This window comes from Gymnoscopelus braueri (genome assembly GCF_963280865.1).
Source record: "Gymnoscopelus braueri genome assembly, chromosome: 7".
NCBI classification, from domain to species: Eukaryota; Metazoa; Chordata; class Actinopteri; order Myctophiformes; family Myctophidae; genus Gymnoscopelus; species Gymnoscopelus braueri.
In genome coordinates, this window is record NC_137608.1 from 32,746,246 (window position 1) to 32,765,649 (window position 19,404).

At 42.4% G+C, this 19,404-nt stretch overlaps 1 protein-coding gene across 1 annotated transcript; it reads right to left on the bottom strand.

The window, feature by feature from the left end:
* Positions 1 to 9,289: 9,289 nt before the first annotated feature.
* On the bottom strand, positions 9,290 to 19,404 carry slc2a9l1 (solute carrier family 2 member 9, like 1; the record flags this gene model as incomplete). Its single annotated transcript, XM_080433581.1, has 12 exons — positions 9,290 to 9,475; positions 9,838 to 9,965; positions 10,112 to 10,187; positions 11,686 to 11,787; positions 13,049 to 13,159; positions 14,124 to 14,311; positions 14,576 to 14,724; positions 14,874 to 15,003; positions 15,098 to 15,222; positions 16,453 to 16,610; positions 18,581 to 18,676; positions 19,381 to 19,404. The coding sequence occupies 12 exons, from the start codon at positions 19,402 to 19,404 to the stop codon at positions 9,290 to 9,292; spliced, it is 1,473 nt and encodes a 490-aa protein (XP_080289707.1).

Consider the following 19,404-nt stretch of genomic DNA (forward strand, 5'->3'; position numbering starts at 1 on the left):
TAGTGAAGACAAATGTGACATTTCAATTTGTTGTTTTTATTTTATTTCATTTTGAGAAACTATTTACATTTTACAAGTTAAAACACTTAAAGGAGGAGTGATCAGAGTTTACTTCCTAGTAAATAAATACGTTATTATCACTCAGTTCATTGTTCATGTGGTTGGTTGGTCACTTACTTTGGAGTAGGGGCGTCTCACCTATCCTGTTAGATATATAAAGGGAGGGGACTGTGCTGAACTTAGTTTGAGTTAAGGGGCTAAGTGCACTATACACACTCCAGGTAGCAACCGTGACAGTGAAAGGCTCTGGAGCCCACCTTACATATCTTTTGTCATCATCATTGACAACACTGCATCCACAGATAGGTATTAAACATATCTACATACGTAGGTAACGAGACCAATTGTATTGGGGTGGGGACCTAGATCTTTCCATTCTCAACACATTCAAAGTAAGTGAGTAATATTGTACCCCTACAAAGTGGCGGCTTATTTCCCCCGCTACATAATTTGGCGTCACGAACAGGATCATACTTAGTAAAAAAAACATAAAAAATAATAAAAAAATAAAAAAAACGTCCCAGGTCTGCCAGCCTAAAGATGACAGAAATGGAAGACCTAAAGAAAGAGTTTGCCGAGCTGCAGATAAGGCTCAACCAGCAGGCAGATGCCCTGCAACAGTCCCGGACTGACCAAAGAGATGCTCTCTCACTGGCAAAAGCTGTTTTGGACCAACAAACTGCTGCCTTAAAGGCCCCTCCTGCCATTTATATTGAGAGAGAACGCAAACTCCCAGATTTCAGTGGAGGCAAAACCAAGCCAAATGACCAAAGTGTCGAAGAATGGGTTGCAGCAATAAAGTCTGCCCTTCAAGTCACAAAAGCATCAGACGCGGACTGCATTGAACTGGTCAAACAGCATCTGAAAGATGAAGCTAAAGCAACAGTGAAGTTCATGCTGGAAGGGAAAGAACGCTCAGTCGACGAGATATTCACCGTCCTTATACAGACTTATGGTGATAAGGTCCCCATTGGTACAAAGCTTAAGGAGTTTTATGAAAGAAGGCAGGTGCAGGGAGAGACTATACGCTCTTATGCATATGACCTTCAAGGAAAACTGAGTCAAATCCAGCATAGAGATCCAAGCCGTGTCCCTGATGCTGACGATGCCCTAAAGGAACAGCTTGTGTTGGGTCTCAGAGACGATTTCTTGAGACGTGAAATAAAAAAGAGAGTCAAGGAGAAAAAGGACTTGACATTTATTGAGCTAATGCAAGAAGCCATTACCTGGTCCGAAGAGGAAGAAGTCCAAGCTGGTGCCACTGGGAACAGTGCTCGTGCTCGAGGTGTAGTGAATGCTGCAGCAGCAGCAGCAGAGAATACAGAATCGAAATTAACAATGGAAATGCTTCACGATGAGATAAAGAAAATAGCCGCTCGTCAGGAAGAGCTATATCAAGCATTTCACGACCAAGAAAGGGTTAAAGGGCAGCGAAACGAGTCCTCAAAAAGAGCCCCACTGAAAGATGATAGAGGGAGATATATTTGCTACACCTGCGGAGAAGCGGGACATACCAGCAGACACTGCCCACAGAAAGCAGGAGCAGCAGAGCCAGCAGGCCACAATTCTGCAGAGAAACAGCCAGACGGTCATGGCCCCCACGTTGGGAGCCAAGCAGCAGAGTGTATTGTTAATGAAGTGGATGAAACACTGCAGAGAAGTGCTTTGGGCAGCTGCCGAACAGTTGAATTGACAATAGCCGGTGTGAAAACCACATGTCTGTGGGATACAGGCTCAATGGTGACTACTATCACTGAGTCCCATTTCAGGGAACACTTCGGAGAAAAGGAGATGTTATCTGCTAGCTGGGTTGAACTCACTGCAGCAAATGGACTAGACATCCCTCTGCTTGGATGTATAGAAGCAGAGGTCGAGTGCCTGGGAAAGACAATCGGTAGAAAGTGCATCTTAGTGCTCACTGACAATCACCCAGACGCGAAAAAGATGAATGGGCTCCCAGGCATTGTAGGCATGAATGTGATTGAGGAGTTTGAGGCACGCTACATGAAAATGATGGACAAATACAACCCACTAAAAGGGGAAGCAAGTATCCGTCGGGTGTTGGCCAGTGTAAGGAAAGAAGCGGAGTGCGCAGGCCCTGATGGCAGGATTGGATTTGTCAAACTGGCTGGCAGGCAGGCAGTAATCATCCCTCCATTAAGTGAAATAGTCGTTGAAGGGTACAGCAGGATGTCAGCTAAACTGAAAAGTCATGTGCTTGTGGAGGCTACAGCAAATGCAAGTCTCCCCAGAGGGGTACTGGTAGCCAACGTCCTCGCAAGGACAACAGGGGGGAAAATCCCTGTCAGAATCATGAATACTGGGAAGAAAACCGTAAAGTTGATGCCAAGGGCACGAGTAGCCTCTATAAGCAAACCGAAGGAAGTGCTCCCAGGAGAAGTCGTGGAGTTTGAGGAAGATGAGGGCGTGTTGCATGTAAAAGGGCTAAAAACAAACGAGAGTGAGGCTGAAGAATGCCAGATGGAACCGTTGTCTGTCCCTGTCGAAGTGAACAGAGACATGCTCACGCCACCGCACTGCCAACGACTTAGTGAACTTCTGACAAAGTACAGGGATGTGTTCTCAAAAGATGGACAGGACTATGGCTATACTGCAACAGTGGCACATAACATTCCAACTGGAGATGCAGCCCCAATCAAACAGAGACATCGTAGAGTCCCACCACAGGTCTTCCAAGAGTTCAAAAGGCATGTCCAAGATCTGGTCAGTCAAGGGATTCTCAAGGAGAGTTCTAGCCCATGGGCTTCACCTGCAGTGATAGTCATCAAGAAAGATGGAACCGTGCGTTTCTGCTGTGACTATAGGAGATTGAATCAGGTGACACGCAAAGATGCCTATCCACTGCCACGAGTGGAGGAGTCATTGGATGCTTTGGGCAAAGCCCAAGTCTTTTCGACATTAGATTTAACGGCAGGCTACTTCCAGGTGGCCATGAGCAAGGTGGATATAGAGAAGACTGCAGTTACCACGCCATTCGGGCTGTTTGAGTGGACGCGGATGCCATTCGGCCTATGTAACGCTCCGGCCACTTTTCAGCGCCTTATGGGGGTGGCACTGGGCGACTTGAACTTCGACATCCTTCTCGTCTATCTTGACGACATCATAGTGTTCTCCCAAGACTTTGATAGTCACTGTGAGAGACTGGAACTGGTTTTCAGCCGGTTGAGGCAGCACGGTTTGAAACTGAAACCCAGCAAGTGTTCCCTTCTACGGTCAGAGGTGAAGTTCTTGGGTCATGTGATCTCTGCTAAAGGCATCCAGGTGGATGGGGACAAAGTCCAAGTGTTGCACACCTGGCCTACACCCAAGAACGTGAGAGATGTGAGACAAACTCTCGGGTTTATGAGCTACTACAGAAGATTCGTGCCACGTTTCGCACATCTGGCAAGACCACTGCATGCGCTGGTTGGGAAAGGGAATAAAGGAAGACCCTCTGAACCCTTCATTTGGACCGAGGAATGCCAGGCTGCATTGGATGAACTTAAGCACTGCTTGATGTCCCCACCAGTTCTTGCATATCCTGATTTCAGCCTCCCCTTTATCCTGACAACAGATGGCAGTCATCATGGATTGGGGGCTGTACTTAGCCAGAAACAGGAAGAAGTTGAACGTGTTATAGCCTATGCAAGTCGGGGCTTGAGAGGGTCAGAAAGGAATGACAAAAACTATAGTGCGTTCAAGCTTGAACTCCTTGCACTGAAATGGGCTGCTACTGAAAAATTTAGGGAATATCTCATGTTTTCCAAGTTTACAGTCATCACCGATCATAACCCACTACGCTACTTGGAGACAGCTAATCTCGGAGCTGTAGAACAGCGGTGGGTTGCACAGCTGGCAGAGTACCACTTTGAGGTTTGCTACAAGCCAGGACGGCTGAATACAAATGCGGACGTCCTCTCAAGGATTCCCTGTCAGGAAGAGCCAGAGGAAGCAGACACTGGCAAAGATTTCATTCAAATGAACTCGGAGGAAGTGCGGGCATGCTTGTGGCCAGTTGCCTTGGACAGGGAAAAAGAACCTGCTGAACAGGCTGTACAAGTTGTGCTACGGGCAAACATAAAGAAATCAGTTGCGGGATACAGCTGGGATGAAATTGGAGAAGAGCAAAGGAACGACTCAGTCATTGGGCCTGCCTACCGTGCCGTGTCATCAAAGACAAGGCTATGCCCCGACAAACAGCGCGACATGGAGCCGGACATGAAACGTCTCTCCAGACAGTGGGAACGGCTGAAAATACGTCAAGGTGCCTTGTTCCGACATATCTATGACCCACGGGATGGAGAGGAAATTTATCAGTTGGTGGTTCCAGAATCCCTGCGGCAAAAGGTGTATGAAAGCCAGCATGAGCACGGCGGGCATTTCAGAGAGAGAAGCACACTTGCTCTCTTAAGACGAAGTTATTATTGGCCAACAATGACCAGAGATGTTCAGACATGGATTGAGCAGTGCAAACGGTGTACATTGGCTAGAGACGTTTTCCCTAAGATTCGAGCCCCTATGACATGCAGTAATGTTGCCGCTCCCCTTGAAGTCCTTGCAATGGACTACACCATACTAGAGAGGTCAGCTGAAGGCTATGAGAACGTGCTGGTTCTCACCGATATGTTTACCAGGTTTACAGTTGCTGTTCCTACGAAAAACCAGACGGCCAGTACGACAGCCAATGCTCTGCTGAAACACTGGTTCAGTTACTATGGGTGTCCTGCTCGTCTGCATTCTGACCAAGGACGATGCTTTGAAGCAAATGTGATAAAAGAGCTCTGCAAAGTCTATGGCATAGCAAAAAGCCGCACAAGCCCTTATCATCCCCAAGGCAACGCTCAGTGTGAGAGATTCAACAGAACAATGCATGACATGTTGAGGGCATTGCCACCTGAGAAGAAGAGGGCCTGGAAGACACATCTGCCAGAGCTAGTCATGGCTTATAATAGTCACGTACACTCATCAACGGGCTATTCACCGTTCTATCTAATGTTCGGCAGAGATGCAAGGCTGCCCATGGATCTCCTTGGAGGAAAGGATCTAAATGAAAGTGAGGCAGACAACTTGGATGATTGGGTGAAAGATCACCACGATCGCCTGAGAACAGCTGTGGAGATTGCCAGTTCAACAGCACAGGAGACCTCAAGAAGACGGAAGAGAACTTATGACCGCAAATCCCACGGGGCTCTACTCAGACCTGGTGACCGTGTGCTGTTACGCAACCACAAGCATAGGGGCAGGAATAAGATACAGGACAAGTGGGAGCCGACAACTTACATAGTCGTGAAACAAAACCACTCAGACATACCTGTATTTACTATCAGACCAGAGAAGGGAGGTCTAGACAAGGTTGTACACAGGGAACAGTTGAGGCACTGCACTTTTCAGTCACCCACGAGACAGCAGACAGGTACACGCAGGCCTGCAGTACAATTAGGAACTGACAACGATGACTGCACAAACTTTATCTACACTCCAGCCATGACACTCGTACCAAATGCGGACACAAGGGCGGGTTATGGGGAATTAGATGAAGTAGACGTAGAGAACGCTGACACCCGAGGAGCAGTGGATGAGGAAGAATTAGGGGGTGCAGACGTATCAGACACTGAGGGTGAAAATACTCCTGCAATCGGAGGAGGGTTAGGAGGCACTGATGCATCAGATGTAGAGGGTGGGAACGCATTTCAACCCAGGCGCCCTCAAAGAGAGAATAGGGGTATACTTCCTGTGAGGTACAGGGATGATTTTCTTTTGAAATGAAGTGTTTGAAAGATGTATCAAAACAAAATGTGATTTTAAGATGCACATGTTTAAACTGATATTGTTCTCTTGTGTTTCAGAGATGAGTCCCTTGGAGATGTTGCTGGTATGGCAGGGTTTAGCAGGGGGGAATGTAAGGTATACAAGTATTCTTACAAGCTTTTATTTTGAAGACTTGCATTGTCCTACGGGGGCAGTGTTATGTCAGACTGACCTGTCAGATTGCGAGAAGAAAGAGGAAGAGGCGTATGCAGGAGGAGAGAGAGAGGAAGAGGAAGAGAGAAAAGAAAGAGAGGGAACCCACGTTTTATCTGGGTGGCAGTAAGCTGTTAATGTGTTCCAGTAAGATACCTAAAAACGAGAGGTTAAGCTGCATAATGATGACAGACTGAGATGCGCTTTACTGACGAGCACGGGTGATTAAATAATACCGCCGAACGTGCGTTTATTGGAGCGGGCTCGTATCCCGTCGGAGAGACAGCAAGAGACCGTTTGTGTAACTATTGGAAGCGGTGCGGCTGTATCGCGTGTTGAAGTAAGATTCCAGTCGGAAGAAGTTTCGGGGATAATATTCAGAACGTTATTGCGTCTGAGACAGAGACATTGGTCACGTGAGGAGGTGAATGGAGTTCGTTGTGGACCAGGGAAGAGTTCTAGACAGTGAGGTCTTCACGTCAGGCGAGTGTGACCGTGATTGACAGGCAGACAGCTGTCGTGAGGATTTAGCTTGGGAATAGATGGGTTTCCCGTTGGTAAACATGAGAGGATGATGCGCGCGCAGTGGAGGGAAGAGCCTGTAGAGGGCGCTATTACCCGCAGCAGCTCTGGCCAATGTACATTGATAAAATAAATGGTCTTCACCGGGTTTAATGAAAGTAGATTAAATGATGCAGTTTGTAATATCTTCTTTACTCAATAAAAATGATTTGTCGGAAGTTGGATCTGTCTGTATATAATAGCAGCATTATGCCTATTATGCCTATAATAGCAGCATTATGCCTATCTAAATCCCGAAAATAACAATAGAGTGAATGGCACTTCCGGGTCGTTCTACCTCCCGCATGCGCAGATCGCGCACTCTGCTCTGTGATGACGTCGCGCGGAAACCCATCTATAGAACAGAAGTATTTCCCTGCCAACCAGACTACACTCTCCTTGTGACTCATCTCATCTACCCCTGCTCATCCCAGCATACTGGTATTTCGTTTGTTTTCCATGATACATATGTTCTGCTGAACTTGACAGTAGTGATTCAGTCGAGCTCTCACTAAGTGGATAATTGCTACTGTGCATACACACGTTCTGGACTAAGACTAAGATAAGATTCTATTCTACCGTTAAACTACGGTTGAAGTGTGCGTTCATTTTTCAATTCTATTTTTTGGACTATTTTTGCACTCTATTTTTGTGGAAACTTTTGAAGGATTATTTTTGACTCAATTTTGGAACTTTATTTCAGGACTCTAGCTTTTGGATCCGTTGGATTAGGTAGAGACTAAATAAGGGTCATCTTGATTAATGTGAAGTATTGAATATCCTTTGGTTGTGTCATAGAGTGAACTGTGAAGAAGGTGAATTACAATTATTCATTTTGTTTATTGTGTTTTTGGAGTTATTGTATTTTTGGAGTTGTATTAGAATAGTAGTGAAGACAAATGTGACATTTCAATTTGTTGTTTTTATTTTATTTCATTTTGAGAAACTATTTACATTTTACAAGTTAAAACACTTAAAGGAGGAGTGATCAGAGTTTACTTCCTAGTAAATAAATACGTTATTATCACTCAGTTCATTGTTCATGTGGTTGGTTGGTCACTTACTTTGGAGTAGGGGCGTCTCACCTATCCTGTTAGATATATAAAGGGAGGGGACTGTGCTGAACTTAGTTTGAGTTAAGGGGCTAAGTGCACTATACACACTCCAGGTAGCAACCGTGACAGTGAAAGGCTCTGGAGCCCACCTTACATATCTTTTGTCATCATCATTGACAACACTGCATCCACAGATAGGTATTAAACATATCTACATACGTAGGTAACGAGACCAATTGTATTGGGGTGGGGACCTAGATCTTTCCATTCTCAACACATTCAAAGTAAGTGAGTAATATTGTACCCCTACAAAGTGGCGGCTTATTTCCCCCGCTACATAGAGTATAGTCCACATACTGTAAGTATACCCATAATAATGCTATCCTACAACACCAAAAGCAGTCACTACATGAGTGGGGAAACTTGATAAAATGTCCGTTACATTCATCATTCATGGGTACGACTGATGCTGAGATTTATAAACCTAAAGCCTATTATGACCTTTAAAACACTCATAACTCAGTTGGCACTGGTTTCCTTCACAATGTATGATGACATTGCAATCCTTGAGTGATGTCATCGCATTCTCCCTGGCTCTCACACAAAGCTCTCAGAAAGCTGTCGATTTAAGCACAACAACTGGGCAGATAAATCCTCTCTGGCCATAAGCCTGACCCATAGGGGGGAAGGGGAATTAAATCTGAAAGATTTTCTGCGCATTTTGGGTGTCGCTAATGCAGCCGAAAGTTCGACTGAATGCATTGTAGTCAATGAGAGCCAGGTGGACCAGCGTATGAACAAACACCATTTCTGAGCGATTGCAACATTTTCTACTGTGTTGCTTTTCGGTGTGCACTGTATCATTTTATTGAGGTAAAGAGCACAAAGTACGTTTGTGACTGTGCAGTAAGTTTGGGCTTTTATCGCAAGACAACCAAATCTTGCGATACTGCCAAGCCAGAAACGATACCTGGCACTGTTCAGATGCCCCAATAAAATGACATAGTAGTGTGCACATCGAAAAACAAGATCAGAAAACAACATGTGATATGTCTTCTTTTATATTTCTGAACAGATTAGGACAAAGGTTGCAATCATTCAGAAATAGTGATTCTCCATAAGCTGGTCCAGCTGTCGCTCATTGACTGCGATGCATCCCATCGAACTTCCGTTTCCAGTTAGCCTCCCAATGGCGCATGCCTGACATCGTTTTTTTGTTTCCTTATTGTAGTCCAGGAAGAACTGACATTCCGGTCGGTGATGTCTCAGGGGGAGAAATAGGTGCAACATTTGTGAAGTGCCTCTTTAAGTTTATAAAACGCAGTTATTTTGCAATCAGAAACGTTTTATCCTGAATTTAAGGATTACGTTTTGGCAGAGGGGTCAAATGTTCCTGGGACAGGTTATACAAACATTGTAGTTATACAGCAAGCATCTGACCGCCTAAATGTCTACACAGCGGAGACTTGCAGAACCAGAACCTTTCAAACTTCCCAACTTCAGCTTCACTTCTTAAACTCCCATGTTTTAATATGTGTTACAAAAGACTTAATACATTTTCAGGTTTCAGTTAGGCTGTCAAATTCAGAGGTCTTGTCAGATCTGATGAAAGAGTAGAGCTGATGTTAATTAGTTTATTTTTCTGAACAGCCTCATAACTTGGTCTCCATGTATTTGTCATGTGAAGGAGACTTCCCGCAGACAGTGATGGCTTTAAATTCCTCTGAGATCTCCAGTAGAGTCTTCCCCTTGGTCTCAGGTATGAGGAAGAAGGCATACAGAGAGGCCAGCAAACACACGCAGGCAAACGGCACAAAGGTGAAAGACTTCAAGGCATCCTGGGGACATAGAGAGTAGTGTTTAACCAATAGATGTAAAGACTATAGGGAATATTGGGTGAATGCAACGGTCTCAGTAAGGTTTGATCAAAGTGTTACAGGTTAGTTTTTTTTCAATAAAAGGTCTCCTCAAGTAGTTTTGGAATACTTGCACTGATTGATATCAGACAGCTTCAATATTTTCTTGCATTAAAAAAATCTAATCATGATCCACATGATGAATTATTAGATCTGCTAACTTTGAGTTTACAATTGGATTCAGATGTTCAAAAGCTATCGTTAAAAAATAGGTACTACAAGACTACTAATCCCCCACCCCCCTCAAGGTGATGTGGATATTAACAGATAGCCAGTGTACTTACAATAAGGAAAGGGAAGATGAGGCCTAGCACAGCTGACAGGGTCCAGCGCTGGATCCCTGAGAATACAAACGCTGCTGGTCGATAGGATTGGACGAAGATCTCATTTAGGAGAGAAGAGTACACTCCAGCTGGGAAGATTACATCGTTGGACACATTTACCTTTGTATGCAAACTTATGTTTGTGTATACAGTATACAGTTGCTTTTGTAGCTTGATTTACATCTTTTTTTACATAATCCATCAGCTGTACATAGGCCAAATTTAATGTGCATACCAGGTCCTCCCCTATGAAAGATTGTGAAGAGGAATATCAAGCTTGCAGTGCTGTATGGAACCCAGTCATTGGAGTCCTGTAAGAAGACAGGTGACACTTCTAATTTATGCTTCTGTGAAAATGTGCGTGAAACATCGCAGACAGAAATCATCCAAGAGAGTGAATAAATACATTAAAAAAAAATTTTTTAACACCTCTAGAGTAGAGATCCGGACGTCAAAACCACATCCCCAGGATCATGAATATTCTTCCCACCCAAAAATTCCATTGACCTTTTAAAACTGTGTAAAGAAATAGAGAAAAAAGTCGGGGCGTTTTACTCGATTACGAAGCATCTACTGATGCTGAAAAGGTACTAATTTATCCAAAGAGGAAGAAAATTAAAGCCTGCCTACATATCTATCTCCCACTACACGTGATAAGGAGTTGTCAGTTCTCAGTTGTTTCATCAGACAAAAAAAAAAAAAAAAAACTACCCAAAAACTGCATGAAATCTAAGGAATCTCAGGAATGTTTTTGATGGAGCATAATGTGCTTCAGTGGGGAAAGTGATTTCCTGCCAGGTAGTGTAGTTTTTCAATGCTACTTTCGGGTACCACCGCTGTTGAATTAAAATTGCTCCAAACACAAACTGTAGTAAATAATTAAATATCCTAAACAACACAGAGCCACCTCGCTGACAGAATGTCTGGACCATTTTTTTTTTTAAATATATATTTTTGGGACTTTTTCTGCATTATTGATAGTATAGATTGACAGGAAATGGGGAGAGAGAAACAAGGAGTGACACGCAGCAAAGGTCGTCGGGATCGAGATTCAAACCCGCAACACGCTGTCAGGCATTGCAGCTTTAGGTGCCCGCAACGCTGGCCTTATTTCAGTTTTTAACACAGCAAAGAAATCATGATCCAGGGGGTGTGGTTTTGATGTACTACCTTTCTTGGTAGAACTTCAAACGAATATCCTATTAACAAGCATTAATGAACAGTTAATAAGATACTTAGCTTATTAACCTAAAATATTTTTAATAAAAGCTACATTATTGTTTATAATACCATTGTTAATACTATTAGTTAATAAGGAACTTATAAATCCTTACAAGATGTTTATTAACCTTACTATGTGTTGACAAGCCTATATAAGTCTTAATAATAACACTGTTAACATGTTTATTGTTTGATTATAAGACATTTGTACGGTGTTACAAGACACTTGTTAACAGTTTATCAAATGCTTAATTAATGCTTGTTAATAGGATGTTCGTTTGAAGTGCTAACCATGGTAGTGCCATATTTTGACATTTTGTCTCGTGTAGCAGACAATCAGAGATCTCCACCTATACATCTGGTGATCTAAATTCAGTGAATGGAATAAAACTGGGGGGAAACTATTCAGAAATTCAAAATAGATGCAAATTCGTTGGGGCAGTCCTTCATATTGGGACAGTATGAGGATAGGCGTAGGTTTGTTACCGTTGGTTTTCTCCGGTGTCCAATAAATGTAGTATCAGTACTAGGTGGAGATTATCCGGATATGTGAGACTATGCTTATCTCGCCAGAGGCTATAGGCTTACCTGCAGGCTGAGTGTGATGGTGGTTAACATCAGGATGGTTGATAAGGCACCATAGCCTCCCCAGAGCAAAGGCCCCCTCCCTATAGACTCAATGAGCAGCCCCTAAGAAAGAACGACAAGGTGTGTGTGTGTGTGTGTGTGTGTGTGTGTGTGTGTGTGTGTGTGTGTGTGTGTGTGTGTGTGTGTGTGTGTGTGTGTGTGTGTGTGTGTGTGTGTGTGTGTGTGTGTGTGTGTGTGTGTGTGTGTGTGTGTGTGTGTGTGTGTGTGAAAATCACATTAAATGGAATTAATGGAATAGTTTGGAGATATAAACATTCATAACATTTCTTTGTTTAATGAAACACATTTAAATATTTCTTAACATTTTTCAGTATGTGCTATTTAAAACACCAACATGTGTATGTGTGTCTTTGTTCCATATATTGTAAAATAAAAAGTTATGTATTGGAAGGCTATGTTAAGCATAATATCAAGATGTCTTTTTGGGATAAGGCAATCTAGAAACCAGAAAAAAGTTAAAAGAAGAAATGAATTAACTTCAAAAAGCATTCCCGCAGAGGTTAAAAATATGCCTGAAAAAATGGAAATCAGGTTTAGCCATGCCCCTTATGCACATTTTCAGCATGCTTCTTGCAATAGGCCTGCCCCTAGAGCTTATATCCAACTATTCAGCAATAGTTAGATAGAAAGATTATAAATCAGGTAATTTGTGGGACTGGTTAGCATTTCCCTCTATTGCACTTTATTAACTTTATTTTACTGCCTACGGGTGACGTAGTACAGTATGTACAACAGTATTATTCAATGCCAAAGAGTTGAATTTCTCTACTGGAAGTTGGTAAAAAAAAACAGATGAATAATCTAAAATTACCTAGATGGTGGGAGTGTGGGGGGTAGGGGGTGAGCGACCACAGTCACAAACGTAACATCCAGATTTACGAAGCGCACCGTTGCTCCGATCCGCACCAAACTTGCCACAAACACTGTTCAGGGGTCTGCCATCAGAATAGCCAGGGGCCACATGGCCCCCAGTGGCTCCCCAGGAGGCCCTACCGTGGCCCCTGGGACCCCTAATGTGGGCACGAGGGTCCAATCCGCACCAAACTTGGCACAAACACTGTTCAGGTGTCAAACATGAAAATAGTCACACCAGGGGCCACATCAAGGGCCCCCGTGGCCACAGGCTCACCCGTTGCTCCAATCCTCACCAAACTTGGCATAAACGCTGTTCAGGGGTCTGCCTGAACAGCGTCACACCAAATAAACTAAATTCCACACAGAGAAAACTGATCTGGATGAGCCCTCAATGTCACCACCTATTCACTCATCAAACCCAAGGGAGACATTAGGCTGTTAGACTCACACATGAGATGGAGCTGAGAACTTCAGATAATCCTATACCGAGCGTGACGTAGCGGATATTCTCCCTTGGGATTCCTGCGTTCAGGAAGATGTCAAAAGAGTAGGTGGTGATCTGGAAGATGAAGGAAGATAGATAGAGTTTGAGTTACACTTGACATTGCGCACTTTACTTTTTGTGGTACTGATTGTGTAATAGTGACACGATTTTGTTTGTGAGACTCAAAATGTCTAACTTACAGGTAAGGGTGAAGTGAGTGTTTGTTGATGACAGAGAGGATAATGCATAACAAAATGTATTATATCCCCACCACTGGTACATAGTGTGGTACGACGAGGTGTACTACCGTAGGATTTTTGTGCTAAAATTGAAAACAAAAATGAATAGTAGCTAATAGTATAACCACTTCAAGAGTGCCGCTGATACACCCTGAATGGCCTCATGACTTTTGAGTCGCCAGTCAGCGCCCCATATGCTGCAACCATTTTAGCCATTTTGGATTATGCAAATTGCCCAAATGGCAACTCTGGGCAACCAAGCCAAAATTGTTCTACGACACCATATGAATACAAATCAACAAAAAAAAATCGTAGGAAACAACTATTTAGGTTTAGTATCACATGGGAGCGTCAAATGGACTAGTAGCTACTATTCATGATTTCAGAGCCAGCCACAAAACCTTTTGTGCTTCAAATCGGTAATTTGGCATTGTTCTGGAGCAGGAGCAGAGCGAGTAATGTAATGAGTACTGAGATAGGCACAGGGGTCAGTCCGGGGTGTCCAGGGTGAGGAAAGACCCTACCAAAAGTCAGAAAAGATTCTTCTGGCTACTTTAAAAGTGTAAGAAATCAATTTAAATGTTTTAAAACATACAAAACAACTCTAATATTATGAAAATCGGACATTGAATGGCTGGCGTACTGTTCTGGGAGGTTTCAAAGTAGATGACCCCCCAGAAAGGGGTTGAGGGTCCGAAATGTTTTAACCCCAACAATTTCTCATCGTTTGGACTGTATAGAACCAAGATCCAAGATTAGCACAAAAATCCCACTGGAGCTGTTTTTTTTACGCCTCGTACCGCACCAACACCAGAGAACACAATGGAGCAGCTCAACACTGTCGAGGCGATGAGCTGCCATCGGACGCTTCTGTCCTGAATGAACTCCAGCAGGCTTTTAGGAGGGGCTCCCTTGATGGCTTCATTCTCCGCTACCATTTCCTCCATATCCTGCTTGTAATCACCTGGACCCCACAGACTCTGGAGAGCTAGATTGAGAGAAGGATGGGCAGGTCATTGAAGAGAGACAGAGAGAAATAAATAAACAAACAAAAACAAGAAAAATACCTAAGAAGAAGAAACTTGTACCGCTTAAGATTAAAGAAGAAGATTAAAAAGGAAAAGAAAATCTTTGTGGTGATCCTGAGACAGACGTGTTCTAAATATTTTCTTACACATGCAGATGCAAACACTGGTTTTCTATTGCAATAAGTCCTTTAAACAGTGAAGTGCACAAAGGAAAATACACCAACCTCTTCTGCATTCCTCAACATTGCCTTTTTCTATCAGTGAGTATCTGGGAGCCTCGGGAAAGAACGGCAATGCGAGCAGATGAACAACTGAGAAACAACTCGGAACAGAGAGAAGGACGTTCCACATGTCTTCACGACCGAGGATCTCACTGGAAAAATGCAGACGGAATATTGCATTACAGCTAAATTATAGTCTATATACTGTTGTATATGCACAGCTATCAATCGATTGAACAATCTATCCATTCAATCCTACTTATTTCCATTTGGAAAGAAAGGGAAACAAATAATTGAAAACCTCAGTCCAACAAATTGTCCAAACAGCTTGCCGAGAGATATAAAGGCTGATGATGTCATTGTCACCAATCCTCTTATCTTTCTTGGTGAACTCTCTCCTAGGTATGTCACCTGGATGCATTGTGTTACACCTGAACGTCACAAGACATGTCAGGTCAGCTGTTTCCACAGAGGTAAATGTGAGCTGTTATGTACAGTATAGAAATGTAATTTCTGTTTGCTTACCTGATGAGACGCCAAATAGAAACTGTGCCAGTAGAATCATTTCAAAAGACTTTGCCCATTTACTTGTCAACATGATCACTGCTGTGACAATGGAGAACACGTTGTTCCCCATCATCGATTCCTTCCTATGGAAGGAATGGGAGTTGTGAATGAATGAATGAATGAACGAATCAATCAATCAATCAAACTGTCAATCTGTCGATATGAGACCGAGGGCCCTATTTTGGGGCAGGCGGATTGGTATGAGGCATGCAACCAAATTCCCACGTATAGTTAGGCGCACGCTTTTCCATTGCTATTTCTGCACACTTTAGTTGGCGGGGGTGCATCCAGATCTCGAAAATCACACAAACCCACAATATACAGTATAGGTTATGCCTGTCTATTTGACTTTGGTATAAATCCCTCATACTGGAACAAATATTATTATTATGTTATATGTTAGGATATTCACCCACATATAGAATATTGAAGGCATGATATCCATGCAGGTTTCTCCTTTATAAAAGGCTAATAGATTGGTCAACTAGATAAATGACCACACATAATGCCAGGTTCTGTTTATTTAATCGCCAGACATGATGAAGTTTACATTATGTAGTGCTTAAAACAGGGCGCAGACACAGATGGCCTTAGGCTTTCTCAAATTATACGCAGAGCATACAAACCCCATTTTATAAATATTTCTCACAAAAAGGTCACATGGACACAAAAAATGACTGCCGCACGGACCTACATAATGTAAAATCTAGGACTAGGAGGTCCCTCTATAGCAGTATTTTTTGGTCTCCTAGGATTTAAGTGGACTTTAGTATATCCTTGCAGACCTACAGTAGGCTGTAGCACACCCAAAGCAGACATTTGCCTATGCATCAGTTTTTGCGGACATACACCTGCATAGTAACTGGACTTAGCGGAAAAGCACTTTGCATAGCAGCAGTGTCAGACATATTAACTGCATTTGTTATTTCTTCCCAAGATAATTTGACATCTGTTTGGGGTGCTATTCATTGTTGATGACTCTGCACCTCCTGCTCAAGGGCATCAGTTTGCTCTTGGGAGAAATTACATTTCTGCGGACACTGTGAACATTGTACTACGTCATTGGGCTGAGAACAGTGCACTGCACTGTAATGAAAAACAATCATTTGATCAGTCATGATTGAATCCACCTCCAACACACCCACTGATATTCAAACTATCCAACCCACCTCGCCACCTCGCCGCGGGTACTCCACCCTTCTACAGTCTGGAAAATACCTGTCACCACGCCCCACCTGCCCACGTTATTGACTGCGATTCGCGCCATTTCACCCGTTTCCCAAAAATAGGGCCCCATATTGTATGTCACTCACCTTCCAAATGTTCCTATATATAAGTAGATGACAGAGCCACATAAGCCTCCAAAAGAAGATATAGAAACAATAGCTGACCAAATTAGTTTGACTGATTGTGGATGTGGGACCTCTTCATATCTCTCATACCAACTGCTGTTGATGAAGCGTTGTATGTACTGTAAATGCATTAAAAGAGTTAAGGGATAGCACTGCTAAACTCTATTTAACTCACTAAACAAGGCAACCTAGAGATGTGAGTAGTTGAGCCACGAAATGGAACATTTAAATGTCAGTTTACATCATTATATTATCTAAAATGGTTTGAGACATGCTTTTCTTCTCTGATGAATGATGAAGTTATGAATGACAATGTTTTAATCAATACCTGACATTCTTGACCTTTACCTTTAAACACCAAATTACGCCATATGTCAGATATTGAGTTGGAATTTATATGAAATATGACGTTTCAGGCCTTGTGTGTGATTTGAAGATGATACAGTATTAGTATTAGTAATTGTAGACAGAGTGACATGCTGTACACACATACAGTAGGCAAACAGACTGATTGTCTCTGTGGCTCAACTGGGACATAATTCCTTTTATGTATTATAAGTATTTAAAGGACCATTTTCAGCCTATCTTCATATAATTGGTCCTCACTAATGCTCATTATAAGATGGCACCATTTCTGTCTACTCGCTCTGTGTCTCAGAGGAAGGCTGGAGTGTGGACAGTTCAGAAACTAGTGACATCATCGGTAGGCAGGTTTGGCCATTTCAAAGAAGATAAAAAGAGTATATAGATATACTAGAGTTCGGGCCGCTGTGCGGCATCCCACTTACGTTGTACCGCCGATCCGAGCAATATGTGTTGGGGGCTTTGTACCCGTTGTACCTGTCTATCTGTGTCCCTTTTATGCCCATATATGGAGATCCCTGATGTTATTTGCCCATACCCTACATATTGGAATGCACATATACTGTATATGGGCATATTGGTTGGATAGGCGGTTCTGGACAACTGGATATCCATATATGCCTATATATGGATATATCGGTCGGATCTGCGGTTTTGGACAACAGCATAGCTGAACAACTTGGAGGCAGGCACCACACTCCCTCGAGTCCTTGACGATGTGCAAGCTGAGTTTGAAGTCAGTTAGTCCCACATGCAACATGACCATATATGTGCATTGCGGTCAGATCTATGGCTCTGGACAACCGGATCTCCATATATGCCTATATATGGGCATATCAGGTTTGTTTATGGTTATGTCTGAGTCATAGTGACATGCCTATATATGGGCGTATGGGGGTTTGTTTATGGTTATGTCTGAGTCAGAGGACCAGCCAATCCTCCCCTCCCTTCAATCAATTTTAATATTGATAGATTACAGGTTCGGGCCACTACGCTGTCCTCACACCGATGTCGCACAGCCACTCCTTATAATTATGATTATTATGGCTGAGTCATAGTGACATGAGCGTTACGATATGGTCCGCTGGCTCGCCGGCTGGTCTTCCCTTAAGCTAATTAATTAATATGATATGAATGCAAGAACAATGGCCTCTATTTCAGCATGCTAACGTTCCAGTAATAGGCTGTAGTTAGTATTTGCTTGGAATCCCATTGATTATGTCATTGGTAGGCAGGTTTCTGAACAGTCCATAGCTCACCAATGAGATGCAGAGTGAGTAGATAGAAATGGTGCCATCTAATATAGAATATTATATATACTATATAATGAGCATAAGGACCAATTATATGAAGCTTATAAGTTTGTAAATGGAAGAAGAGCTCCTTTACGTATGTTCTCAGTTTCATAAATCACCATTGTAACTGCTGAACAGTAAGCAAGTAAGCAAGTGGCATAAATCCATGCATGTGACAGTCTATAAAAGCATCCTGCAAACAATCACAAGGCAGTCACAAATGTCACAGCCCCATCTACAGTATATAGAGAATAGAGATGTGTTAAAAAGAAATACTGTAGAGAGGGAGAAGGGGATATACAGAGATAGAAAGAGATAATTTGAAACAGACAGAGTTTTCTTCTCTTCAAGTTAGATAATTGGAATTTCCCTTTATATACATTAAGAACTGATATATAAGGAGAATGCAATTGACCAAAAATTCATCTCACTGGTGAGGGGGAGCTGATGACCGTGGCACGAGAGCCATTCTGAAAGGTCCCTCCAATTCCAAGCCAGATGATGAAGAACAAACCTTTACCACGAATCTAAAGTGCAAAGTAAAGTAAAGAGAATTTACAAGAAAAATAAAGTGAATACCCACACACATCGTACATTTGCTAAACATTTATTGAAATGTGACATTCCGGTCAATGACCTTCTTCAGGACAGTGTAGTTAACTTCTCTCAGATTACTTTACTATACCTATAAACCTGTCACCAAGATTTGTATGCAGGTGTACGTAAACGCTGCATTTCAAACTCAAAGTTTAGCTTAAAGAGGGCTTTTCATAATACAGCTTAAAAAAATATTTTCATGCACATTTCCGTAATGTTTATTATTGTTTGTATTGTTTATTATATGTTTGTTAATGTTATTTAAAACTTTAACTGTCTTTCCCCCCCGTTTTTTCTTATTACAAAAAGAAAAGGTATGACATCAGCATATAAATCAAGACTTGTTTCCCATCCCATGGTTTATTGCTAATCCGGAAAGACAGTGTCATTTTTAGCTGAGTCACTGAGCTTACTTTAGGTGTAGGCCTACAAGAAAATAGATAAAAATGCATAATTTCTGCATAAAATGTTGCTAAAACTCATTGTCAAAACTAATTCATCAGGTTGATTGATTAGGATTTTCTATTGTACATGTTCAAAATATTTAATTATCATCATTTGATATCCTGTGAAACACATAATGAAAGAGATAAATAACTTAAATAAAATTATTTGGATTCAGTGAAAATCTTACCAGCTGCCTCACTGAAGTCGCCAT